At 34.7% G+C, this 13,958-nt stretch overlaps 1 protein-coding gene across 5 annotated transcripts in view; it reads right to left on the bottom strand.

Annotated features, from left to right (window-relative positions):
• Positions 1-672: 672 nt before the first annotated feature.
• The window catches only part of LOC148779086 (uncharacterized), a 52,258-nt gene continuing 38,972 nt past the window's right edge, over positions 673-13,958 (bottom strand). For 2 of the 5 annotated variants that reach the window (XM_088854928.1, XM_088854932.1), the window contains exons 5-6: positions 13,744-13,888; positions 2,369-2,881 (exon numbers count right to left, since the gene is read on the bottom strand). In XM_088854928.1, the coding sequence (XP_088711054.1) occupies positions 13,804-13,888 (85 nt within the window). In that variant the 3' untranslated portion in view covers positions 2,369-2,881; positions 13,744-13,803. Of the gene's footprint in view, positions 1,141-2,368; positions 2,882-13,005; positions 13,464-13,743; positions 13,889-13,958 lie in introns of those variants that run through there. The other 3 variants (XM_088854929.1, XM_088854930.1, XM_088854931.1) reach the window with 3 other exon arrangements.

Here is a 13,958-nt window from a genome sequence, read left to right as displayed (position 1 = left end):
ACCTTCTTGAATAACAAAGGTTCAGCCACACTAGTCTTCTTGGTAGTACACCCATACAAACCAAGTTATCTAATCCACACAGCACATATCAAGGAGACCTAGCAAGATGGCCATCCTATGATATACCCTACGGTTCATAGTCTTAAGTAATCGAGAATTCTAAAAAACTCAAAACCAGGTCACATAATCGGTACTATAAAAACATGAGTTAAGACATGCAGGTATTTCAAAATAGTGCATAGATTAATGATACCTTTTCATACGTACATAAAATACTTTCAAGGCCCAATGTTTTTTTTTTTATATATATTAAAACTCTTGACATGGTATATTTTCACAATAAAACTTAGGTTTTTCACAAATGATCCAATTTAATTTTAAATATATGCTTAGTCTTCATAAATCATTTTGACAGCATTCACCTTCAATTACTTACTAAGTCATGTTTATAGCCGTAAAACAAATCAAAAAGTCCATCTTATAATTTTATCCAAAATAAAGCATGACTAAAGAATGATTATCAAAACCTGACAAAACCCTTCTTATTGGCAAATATGAAGATTTTATCATGAGATCATCATCACATGCAACACATCATATTATTAGACATTATTGAGGGGATGGTCATTAAGACCAGATTCCATCGAAACATTATCTTTGTGCTTACATATTTGAATGAGTCACACTCATCTCTCGTCTTTCATACTTAAACTTATAGTCCTTGATCAAACCACATCTCCATGTGTATCACTACCTTATGTAGTTCTTAAAAGCACAAGTAGGTACTGAAAGACAAGGTATTAAAAAAAACTGGCTCTTTCAAACTTCTTAGTTATATCCTAATGTCATACACTTCATACATATTCATAAAAAAATAGCCAAAATATAATCAAAGAAGTATATAAAGCAAAAATAAAATGTTATTGAATCATCTTTCCCCATATGACCTTACCATGTAATGTGAAATAGATTTCATACCTCAAAACCATGTAGTATGATACTTAGACTTTCTTGATTCTTTGCTTTTACGTGCTGACGAACTTTTATGAACTTGAAAGAGCACACAACTGATGAAAAAACACTTGGTCATCATCTTTTACACGTCGATGAAGCATCCACCTCTTCGGCCTTTGGATTCTCCTATACATATATAAAGAAATACTCTTCTTCATCATATCTCACAAATTTTATTCTCCCACTGAGTTTTAAAGTTTCTGTGCTGTCACCTAATCTCTCTACATATCCCTTCATTGTGAAGAAACCAAGATGCTTTTACATGCATTACAAAATAGTGCTCTGCTCCATCCCTAAATCACACCATTTAGTGGGTCTTCGATTTAATGACATTCACATCACAATACAATTTTCATAGTAGAAAATCAAGTTGTGCACCTCTCAATAAAATAATTGTTTATCTTAATACATAAATGATTTCTTCCTGAAATGTTTTTTTGTTGAAAACTAAACTCAAACCAAAGCATAACATCATGGTGTAAATCCCAAGTAATATTTTCTTCAAATAAATAAATAAATGACATTCACATCATAAAATATATCATACTGCAGAATTCCAGGATGAACACTATTTAGTAAAATTGCCTTTCCTCTTCACCTTCATGGAGTTTCCCTTTCAAACCTATTTTGTTTAAAAGTAGACACAGAATAACAACAAATATATCTTTACAGGCCTCATATCATAGGTTAAGTAAGCTTAATAAATATAAATATTTACATCTTAATGAAAATACACCAAACTATAAAAAATTCAAGATGACCTCTCTCCAATCCAAAATTTCTATTTTTTATTTCCTATGGATATGTCTCTCTCAAATAATTTATATTAGAAATTAGACTCAAAATGACAGTTTAAAAACTTGGTGTGAGCCTTAAAATATTCTGTTAATAATAGAAATAAAATCTTGACTTCTAAATCATTAAAACGATTTTCATTGCAGAAAATAACATGTGCATACATTTGAATAAAATGACTATATCTTTCAAACCACAAGGAGCTTCATGAAACTATTTTTGTTTGAAAGTAGACTCAATTTGATGAGTTACAGTCAAATTTTAACTAAAAATAAAGTCATATGGTTGGTGTTTCACGGAACTCAATGGACAGTTCCTGAATTTTATATGGTCAGAACTAACACCATTAATTGATGAGTCCATAACTCTCAATTCCCCCAGGATCTCCCATTGAAATTGGAGGTCTTCCTCTCAAAATACATAATATCATTGAAGTATGTATCAAATAAATACCTTATTATCTTCTTCATATCATTGCTTCAAAACAACACAAAATACCTCATTCTGCAGACTGTCTTTTCGATGATTGAACATGCCAATAATTGAAAGTTGGACTATGTAATCAAGCATGGTGTATAGAAAATAAAATTTTTCTTATTCTTACATCGGCAAGACCACTCACAATGTCCATTTACAAACAAATAACTCTTGAAATCAATGAATAAATAAAAAAAGAAAGATACAGTTCTCACTTGCTACCACTATTGAATACAATTTCTTAAATCAAAACATTGACTCATTGCTTTATGGGAATAAAAGAGCCCAACAAAAAATAAAATTTGAAGAAGTAAAATTGTCGACGATTACCTCAATTGGGCTTAGTACACCCCATGCTGAGTCACCTCCTTCCAATGGTGCTCGGGATCAATGATCAGTCTCTTGCTTCTCTTACTTGTGGCAACACCTTCTTAATAGCATATGGATCTCGATCTAGAATTAACTACCAAAGGCCTCAATGTCTTAGCATTGCTCAAGCCCCTTGGATTGATCTTTAGAGAAATAAAAGATAAAAATCAAAGAGAGAGAGAGAGAGGGAGAGATCTACTAGCTAGGGGATTCTCCCCTTTGCTACCTGCAAACAATCGATCCAAGAAAGGGTCATGCTCCTTTTCAAACCCAAGAGAGATCAGCTATGTTGGGGCATGCCCCTTAAAAAACTTAGAGAGAGAGATGATGCTCTAGGTTGGGGTGTACCCCTTTTAGATAGATCTTGGACAGATTGATAATTCTTAGAGAGAGAGGATAAAAGAAGTGTAGAGACTTATGCAGTGAGAGAACCTCTATTTATATATTTTATATGCTTTTGAGTTTGTCATAATTAGTAGGATTAAATCTTGACCGTCGATCTAAGGAGACTTGTAGGGTGAGAGATGTGAGTCATCTATACTTTTGATCCACTATCAAGATTCAAATGAAGGTGTTAAAATATTATCTTCTCTTTTCTAAACATATTCCCGTGAAATCTTTAAATAAGGAAAATATGTCTCTTACTTTCTATTTTAGTATATATCAATTTCTTATTTATTGAATCAAGCAATCTTCATAAACAAAACTTACTAAATATTTCAAATATTTGATTTAATTATGTTGACTTCATCTAAAATTAGAAAGCCAACTTACATGAGACAACTATCACCTTAATTGGTGATCAAGTAATCCCTATGTGTGAGGTGTGCCATTGCGTGGTGGCCTCTCATGTACCCCAACCCAATTAGCACATGTGTAAATGGGTCCCCATATTTTATGGAGGGTCCCACATAAATTTAGAAAATATAAAATTTGTATTTTAAAATTTTAAATCTCATAGTTTATTTAAAGGGATTATATACAATGAGACCATTTACCTTTGGAATAAAGATACCACAATTACCTACAGACAACCGATGTGAAATCTGATAGCTTGGATGTCACAAAGTTCAAGAAAAACTCTTTTGAACTTTGAGTTGGTCAATGAAATAATGCAGCCACCCAAATTCACATCCAGTGGTCAGATTTATTGTGCCCATCTTGTACCAAAGGTAAATGGTCTCATTATATACTTTCCCTTATTAAAAACATTGGAAAATGATTTTTTTTAATTTATAAATTCAAATGACAAAAATAAAATATCAAAAAATTCACAAAAATTCAAATAAACATTTCAAAAATCATATAATATAAAATTAATTAATTTTAATGGGAATCAGATCCGATCTAAGAATTTATCAATGCACATGAGCACTCCACTTTCAACTGCGGACCACGATTAACCTACTTTTCTCAATCTGACCCAACAGTTTTCATGATCCACAGTCCACTGCAAGGGCTCATGATTGGACCACCAAAATTAGCCAATAGACTAGGGGACGCAATCCCAGTCTACGGATTTCAAGTTCTTCCCTAGAGATAAAACCATGGTTCCTCAGACCATGATGCAATTACGACTCAATGGTGCATAAGGGTAATCTCTCGTACTTGTACATTCTTCACCCTCAATGATAAATCTCAATACGTCTATCTATGTACATGTCGTGTGATAATATAACGATAAGGTTTTAGCCTTATCTCTAAAGCTATTCATCATACAAAGGTCACACAATCTCTCGGCTCTCATCTAGGCAGACTCCAACCTCATCAAGGGCTAACCAAGCAAACCTTTCTCAGTGATATCTCTATACCCAGATACTTTGGTTTGTCCAAACTCAGCTGGTCTAAAACATCGAGCCTAGTCTGAGTATCGACAAATAGCATTTACATAGTATGGTCCACATAAAGACCACACTCCCACTAAGTTTATGTTCCACTATATAAAATACTTTTACAAGCTCTCATAAGGTCTTTAATGACCACATAAACCCAACAATCATTCCCCTAGAATGTATATTATTTTGAAATACTACAAGGTATTTTTCAAAACTAAAAATGTTAATATCTTATATGAGTTTGAGATGGTCGTTGGAGGTTTGTAATTTTGAAATTGATTGTTTCTTTTGTAATTGAGATTTGTTGACTAGTATATTTCTTCCCGATATTGTTGGTTAGCACGATGAAAAAGTTTTATCTAAAACCGTAACTCCAAACTTAGCCAAAAAATTGTTGTTTCTGCGTTGGATTGGAACTAAAATTTATTTCTGCCCCTGATTTTTCAAACTCTTGAAGTTCCAAAAAGGTATAGATTTTGAACATGTGAAAAAGGATTGACCCAAATAATATGTTACAATACATAATTTTAAGGCTTAATTTTTTTTTTCCAGATCTATAATTGCCGAGGTCTAAATGTTTGATTAGACGGTTTTTCTTTGTACCAAAATTTTTCTTTTTGATATGGTTTTGCGATGATCCTTTACTTTACTAGTGTGAATGCTTGGCCATTAATTACTTTTTAACCACAGTGAATCCGCTTGACATGGAAACGAGCCAAAGTAAAAACAAGAAAGGGAATTTTACAAATAAATTCCCTTGTAAGATGCATTTTTTTTTTTGAGAAAATATTTTTTGTAGACTATTTTTAATTTTCATTTATCTAATAACGATTTCAAAATGTATTTCGAAACATAGAGATCCGATTTTTTAGGAAAAAGTTTATATAAGGATGCAACTTTATAATGTAGAGCTTCGGATGCACTTCAAAAATCCATCGGAAAATGTAGTTTTAATGTTGAAAAATTGTTTGATTGATCATCTCGTCATCGAGATGTATGACTATGAAAAATAAAAAGATTTTCAATCTAAAAAAGAGTGCATTTTATATCATATTATCTACACCGTCCACTTTTAAGATTTTCATTTGTTTATAGATCCACTTGATTTTAACTATTTTTAAAATTTAAAATTTTATAATTAAATATAAAAATAAATTTTGAGATAATCCTAAAAACATTTTACATCAAAATTATATACCATGATAAAATTAGAAAGCGCACCTTACCTCTACAAATACGGATGGATCCGTATGCCACCTGCACCCTATCTTTTAACCACTTAGATACGGATGGATCCGTATGCCAACTGCACCCTATCTTTTAACCACTTAGATGAACTTTACCCACTTTCCTCCTATCTTTCATAGCTCAAATTTTATTTAAAAAAAAAAAAAATTTTTTTTTTTTTTTTCTTCTAAATCCCTTCTCTCTCTTCACTTCGCGTGTTTCTCCCTACCCCGTGAATCTTCCCAACTGCTCCTTGTAAGTCCACTTCGCGTGTTTCTCTCTCCCTTGTGAATCTCCCCAACTCTTCATTTTAAGTCTTAATGCCCTTCCCTACACTATCAACCTCATCAAGAAGCTCTTGAGTCGCCTTTAAATATTTTTAACCCATCGGAACCCCTGTAAATTTGATGAAACAGAGTCCACAGTCCCCTGTTTCATTCTATGAGATAATCCACGGCCATTCGAATGCCATTCGATGGTTGTTGGGAAAAAAGACTCAAAGAGTGAACCCCTTGTTATGTTTGATCAGACGCCATGGGTGCTATTCAAATACCCATATGAGAAATCGTGATTTCCTGAACAGGTTGGAAATGAGAGATTGAGGCTGAACTGTTCATATTTACGATTTGGGGAGGATTAATATAGGCCTTAGATTGATCAGTTGCTTGGAGAAGGGTGGGTTCATTGCCCTATTTCCTCCATTGATTGTCTTGGTGATGGACTGAAATTCGATAGGCAAGCAAATTCGGGTTTATGACAGGCGGGTTTACAATGAGTACCTGGCGTTGTGCGCCTGAGGTTGTTGGTTTGAGTTTTAAGAGAGATTGGTACCAGTTGTTAAGGGATTTCTATTAACATGATTTACAAGCACCATGTTTCCTGGATTTGCAGAGGGCGTCGCCTCTGCATAACCCACATATCCAGGGTTCATGCTATAGAAGGTTTAGGGATTATACTATAATGGGCTTTCACTTTGTCTCAATTTGTAACATCCGGCCATTGGAGTGATTGATTTTTTTTACAATGGCTAACTGTAAATACGTTCCAATAATTATGAAAGATACTTATATTATTGCTGTAGAAGATAATGGACGTACAATTGTTACGCAGGTTTTCAGCTGGTTGTCTCTTCTCCTTCTTCTCTTTCTGATTCTCTCTATAGCCTCTACTTCTCCCATGACACTCTCTCTCTTCTTTAAATAGAGGGTGATGTAGGAAAAATTAAATAAAAATAAAAATAAAAAGAATGGTTGAGATAATATACCCTATCTTAAAGTCTATAAGAGAATCTACACGATATCAAAATTTATTAACTCATTAACTTTTTTACAATGAACTTTTTTTATCTCCCTCCAAATATACTAAAAAAAATTAAGAAATAAGATAAACAACGGACTTTCCTATTTTATCTCTCCCCAATTTTCTCTTTTTTAACCTAGCTACCTTTTATCCAAACCTTCTCCTTCAATAGATAGCCACGTTTTACCCATAATCTACAGTCTTCAATAGATAGCCATGTTTTACCCATAATCTACCGTCTTCAATAGATAGCCACATTGTCAAAAATAAACCCTCTAAATTTAACATTATTCTATTTATGCTCTTAAACTAACCCGATTTAACTTTATTCTAATTACATTTTTAAACTACCTGGGGAAAGTTTTCTATGTTTCCCCTACAACATAAAGTTCTACCTTTCCCTTACCATCCAACAATCTATTTTTTATCAAGACAGCCACTTACCATTTGATCTTAGATCCAACATCTCAAAGTATTTTATTTTTAATTTTTTTAATGCAATTTTCTTGAATATGAAATTTGGTATATATTATCTTCTCTTTGGGACGCATCTATAAAAAATAGTAACAATAATTTTTTGATAAAAACTAATGACTAAAACACCTCTTGAATCTTTTAGGGGTATTTTGGTTAGTTTATTTATTAAAAATATTTTTTTATATTTTTTTATTAGCGTTAGTTTAAGAGAGGAATGGACATCTAAAATTTGGTGTCAAATAGTTTATAGAAAAAAATTAAAAATAAAATAGTGTAGAGACATGATATTGTGATTGGGACAATCTTAGCCGTCCATTAAAAAATGAACGGTTGGATAAGGGGGAGGATAGAACTTCTATGTTGTAGGAGAACGTATAAAGCTTTCCCAACTAACTGATCAACATCAATTCACTCACAACTCATGCCCACCTATCCCTGCACAACTCTTGCCCACCTATCCCTGTGCACCTCATGTTCTTGAGTTAAAAAATAAACACAAAAATCTTAATAATATATATATATATATATATATATATATATATATATATATATATATATATATATATATATATATATATATATATATATATATATATATATATATATATATATATACTTTCTCTACAGGGTGCCATAATGCTTTTACGAATACTAAAACTTAGGTTTATTGATGATTAGGTCATGCTAGCAGCTTTTTTTTTTTGGCTAACCGTGATACAACTTCATTGCTTGAATAAACCCTCTCTTCCCAATCGTCTGCTTCATCAGAGACTGCAATCATCGAGGAGAACTCATAAAAAGGCAACCCCAACTTTTAACGTTGCCAACTATATGAAATAGCGAGACAGCTGTGCAAAACCTAATGCAAGAGAGAGGGATTTTCGTTCGAACTGCCGGTCGGAACAAGTTGAACCACACTAGCCTCTACGCTGGTTTGATAACCAATCTAGTTTTAAGAACACTATAGCCGTTATTCAAGGGATCTCCAGTAAAGTGGATGCTCACTCTAGAAAGTAACTAGTCTTAGTGACGAGATTAAGATGTTCTTCTTTATTATAGCCATTCAAGGCTCCGTGAAATATATTATTGGTGTAATACATTACTGTATAATGCATTACTTGTGAATGGATTATTACTGTTTAGGTAATATTTAGATGCAACTTAGGAAATATATTGCTACTGTTTCGTTATGTTTGGAATAAATATGGGAAATGCATTACCAACATTTTACCAACACTCCCTATAAATTATCATTTCTTTTTTTTTTGGTCATAAAATTCCATTCAAATACAGAATTAAAATCATTATCACATCATTCCAAAAAGATTTTCTAATAATAACATCATCACCATTCCAAAAAGATTTTCTAATAATAACTTGTACCATTCTAAAATTATAATATCATTTCCTACCTATTTTGTATGTCTTTGCTTGACTGTGGTTTCAATATGAGAAGTCATTGGAATAATACGATTGGAAAATATGATTTTATTGTGATAAACTTTATTTTTATTTATTTTTTATAGAAGTATTTCAAATGTCCCTCCATATAATTTCAAATAAACAATAAATTTATGATATCAAATTCAAAATCTTTATAGTACAAGTTAGAAATGAGAAAAAATTTCATTAGGAAACTAGAAGGTTTGGTAATTGTAAAAAATTTTAAAATATCAGAGGAGACTCGAGAGGTATCTTATTTCAATTGAGCTTTTACTAATTTCTTATGAAAATTATGTTGTGTAATTTCTCATTGATTACCAATTATTATTTTTATTATTCTTGTTTTTATTACATAGGTGGCCAAAAAATACACATGAAATGATAGACTATTTACTATTAATTTTTGAAATTATGATGTAAATACAACTCACACCTCCTAAGTTTGGCCATAAGTCATCATATTTTTTCTTATTACCTCTAACTATGTTCTTTTGGGCCTACACTTTGCCTCTTTTGAGCCTTCCACTTGAACTAACTCGCACTTCTTAACGGGTGTTGTACTGGGTTTGCGCTACACAAGGCCAGTCTGCTTAAGTCTAATCTTTCTTTCATCTTATCGCCTATTGGTGCCACACCTAAAGTTTTTTTTGATGTATCCATTACGAATTGCCTGGCTGTTTGCTCAAACTATGCATCAACTTTTGCAATGATACAAACACATATGACCAAAACAGATTTCTTTTTATTATTATTATGTTTGTTATTTGGATTCTTGGGATTAGAGTTCTTGGGCACCAGTAGACACCCTGTTTATTTTAAATCCAAAACAACATTCTATCAAAGAACCTCTGTTTAATTGACTTCATTGTTAGAATGGAGAGAGAGAGAGAGTAATTAAAAGAAAAGACGAATGGAATTGTGGTAGATAATACATTATATATATTATCCTTATACCTTACTCAGCAAAAAGGCACCTCCTTAGTCTCCTTTTCTTTCTCCCTTTTATTCACTCCTACTTTGTCACTCAAATTGTCCTCACATGAAGCTTCCTTAGGCACCAATATAGATTCTCAAGAGTATGGCTCTTAATGGAGACAGTTGCTCAATGGTAAAGCTCTTAATGGAGACAGTTGCTCAATGGTATGGTTCTTAATGGACACAGTTGCTCAATGTGAGCAGGTGTTGTCGTAGTGAACGGATAAAGGCAGTTTATTGAGACCATATAAACCCGGATGAAGTGGGCTGTGTGCTTGACTTTTAGAATTAGGATATGTGTCCTCGGGAAAGTGTGCTCCTTGCCTACTTCCCACGTCTTAGCTGCTATTCCTTCTTTCATGGGGACTGTGGTCTTCCAACTCAACATTTCATCCAAGTACCTCCTCTAACAATGGATACTGGCAAGAGCTGACTTGATGAAGCGTTAAGTCGCTGACGTGATGTTGCCTTTAGGTAGCATCAAATCATCGACTTGATATCTCATTTAGGTCAGTGTCACAGTATATGGACGAGAGTTTTCCATGTACACTCATAAGCTGTTTCCCATAGGCCTTGTAGAGTGTGCCATGGATGCAATCATGATAGTCACAAGATAGAACAGTTCATAAAATATTAGTGATCTATGAAAGACATGAGCCATATTGGGCATATGCTATTTTAGAGATAGGCTATATGTCAGAACCATGAGTCATGTTAGACACTAACCACTTAAGGCATCGGCATAATGCGAACATTTTCTCATGGGCAATTGTGGCTACTCCAAGCCATAGTTGTTGGGATCTTCCAACCCAAGTCGTGATCTTGCTCCGGAATATTGCTCCGGTGCTCTGGGAAAGGAATCTTAATGGGATCTCAATTTTTAAATTTTGGAATCTCGATCCCCGTTATTAGGGAACCCAATCTCCAAAGTGATTATTTGTTTTATTTATAGCCAACTAGCATTGTCTATGCATTGCTTACTGGCTATAAATAAAGAAATTCTATTTTAAGCTCAGAAGCAAGATCCCCTATAAAGTTGAGATTGAGATCCCAAAAGGCAGTATGGAGATCCCCAAAAGGTGGGATTGAGAGCCCAAAACTTTAAGGATCTCAATTCGTAACATATGCATTGTACGGGCAAGTTCCGATAACATTGGGAAACATGCACATCGTATTTGCACATGTAGCATTTGCAATGCCATAATATGATGACTTTTTGTTACAGAAACTCATCTCTCATGACATATCTACAACATGTATATGAAACACAATTGGGCACCATCTTATTTCGTAGACAAATTGCAATTTGGGCCTATTTGAAAATTTCTCCCAACAATTTGGCCTCAAAGAATGTATGATTTGCGAATTTGAATTGATTACCAATTGCAATTAAACCCCAAATTGAATTTTTTGCAAAACCAACTTTTGTTTTGCAACAAAATTCAACTTGGTTCTCTCTCTCTCTCCCTCACTTTGTCACTCTCCACCCACCACCACCATCACCTTTGCCAGCACCACACTACCAACCCATCATCATATGCTCTCCGCCCACCACCAACATCACCATTGCCACCACCACACTACCACCCCATCATCATACCTCCACTACCACTGCCTACCTGCCACCACCATAACCACAACACCACCATCCATCTGCCGCCACCACCAACACCACTGTCACTCCACTACCACCACTCCAATGCTTACCCGAGGACACCACCACCACCACTACTACACACCCCAACACAACCACCACCACCATTGCATCTCCACCATCATCACTGCCACACTATACAGCTGCCATCACACCATCACTATCACCACCACCACTATCAAACCACATAAAAACTATTTGTCATTCCAATTTTAAAATTAAAGGATAAAAGAGGTCCCAAGCTGGTCATTCCAGTCCCAAGCCCAGATAAAGGAAAGTGGTTGTGTTAGGTAAGGCAGCCAACATAAAACTTTGCTACACCTTTTCATAATAGCTGACTCTAAATAGTTGGGATAAGGCTTGGATGATGATGATGATGATGATGACGATGATAGAGCAACAGATAATTGACCAAATTGACATTTGGTCAGTTACAAATTGAAAAATTCCATTTGACAAAATTTAATAATGAAGCAGTCCCTTACAAATAATGTTTAGAGGAGTACAAAAACCACCTAAACACTAGCAACTATAGATCAAACTACCCAGTTGAATACCACAAATAGCATGATTTAAGAATTGTTGAAGTGGCCCTTGCATTTACAACTACCACATTACACATCACATCAATCCAAGGCCTTTAATTAGATTTTGAAAGCACTTGTGCCATGGTACCTCAGAGAAAAATTCCAAGCTTTATTCTTAGTCAACTACAGGTTTAAATAATCTATCCAACATTATAATGGTGATCGCAGGAGATCTAGATTATCGGTATTTTCACCCATCTTTTTGGATGACAAATTAAAATAACAATGAGCAGATCACTGGGTGGATCATTGAAAAGGCACTGGCCAAATCTACCTCCTTCCTAAATACATGACGACCATCATCATCGTCAAAGTCTTTTTCCAACCAATTGGGGTCGGGGCTACACGAATCCTGATACACCATTCTACTCTATTAATTGTCATACCCTCTGTGGGGCTATAAATCCCAATATTTTTTCTCATTACTTCTAACCATATCCTTTTAGGCCTATCCCTTGCCCTTTTTGAGCCTTCCACTTTAGCTAACTTGAACTTCCTAATAGGTGTTGTACTGGATCTGCACCACACATGACCAAACAACCTAAGTCTACTCTATCTCATCTTATCGATTATTGGTGTTACACCTAAATTTTCTCAATGTATATATTTCGAATTCAATACCTTCTTGTCTTCCCACTCATCCATCTCAACATCTTCATCCCTACTACGCTCATTCTATGGGTATATTGTTTTTGACCGCCCAACATTCCGCTCCATTGAGCAAAGCTGGTCTCACAATTGTCCTATAGAACTTACATATTTTTCTTTTAAATGTTTACTCTGTATTGAAGAACGAAAAAAAGTACAAAATTGCAACCCAAGAGATTATGAGCTATATACAACAAAAAATAAGGCTCCCCTAAAGGGACGGTGTATAAAGACCAGACGGGTAGAGAGAAGAGGGGTGATCCACTCGCAGCACTGAAGGACCAATGCTACAAAAAATCACTTAGTCCCCTAAATTTGTAGCTCCTTGTTTAGCGAAGGAGTCTGCCTGAGAGTTGCATTCACACCAAACATGTCGCCATGACACAATGAGACCCAAACATTGGCAAGAGATTTCTTCAAAATTGAGCGCCAGGGACCAAGGGTACGCAGCAGTGCCAAAGGCCCAGCAAATTACATTCTTTGAGTCACCTTCGATTACAAAGGTTGAAGACCAATTGCGATCGAAGAGTTTGAGGCCTTTTAGGAGGGCCCGGGCCTCATCCGAGTGGAAGTCAAAGTCACCAATAGGTTTAGAGAAGGAGGCAAGGATAGTGCCTTCATGGTTCCTGAACAGACCGCTTATTCCCGCTGGACCCGGGTTGCCTAGGGAGCAACCGTCAAAGTTAAGCTTGATGGAATCACGATCAGGTGCCTTCATGGTTACCGGAATTTACATATTCCATTGGAAATACAATTAATCATAAAAATATGACATATTATTTAATTTCTTAGGATAAACAAGCAGTCATAATATGGCAATCTGCCATGAGATCATAATAGGTAACTAATGATTAATGAGGGGGAATGAACGATTATCTTCTATGCTTGCAGATGACTGATATGAAAAATGGAATCTAATGTGAAAGAAATGATAAGCTCATACCCATATCAACCAGCGTAGAGACTGGGCACCTTTGGCTAGAACACTGCTATCCAGTTCTTCCTATGATTCCTCCTCTACAACCTCCAAACTTGGCTTTAAAAACTTCAAGCATCTCCATGCTGTAAAATCACTTCTGTGACTGCCTCTGCAATTCTCACAGTAAGGTTTACTAAGTTAATTGAATGAGCTACAACCTACCATTAGAAATTAAAAAA

Source organism: Amborella trichopoda, chromosome 13 (genome assembly GCF_054954075.1).
Source record: "Amborella trichopoda isolate Santa Cruz 75 chromosome 13, AtrichopodaSantaCruz75HAP2 v2.0, whole genome shotgun sequence".
NCBI classification, from domain to species: Eukaryota; Viridiplantae; Streptophyta; class Magnoliopsida; order Amborellales; family Amborellaceae; genus Amborella; species Amborella trichopoda.
The sequence above is the reverse complement of the archived record's forward strand: the minus strand, read 5'-3'. Positions and strand labels throughout refer to the sequence as shown.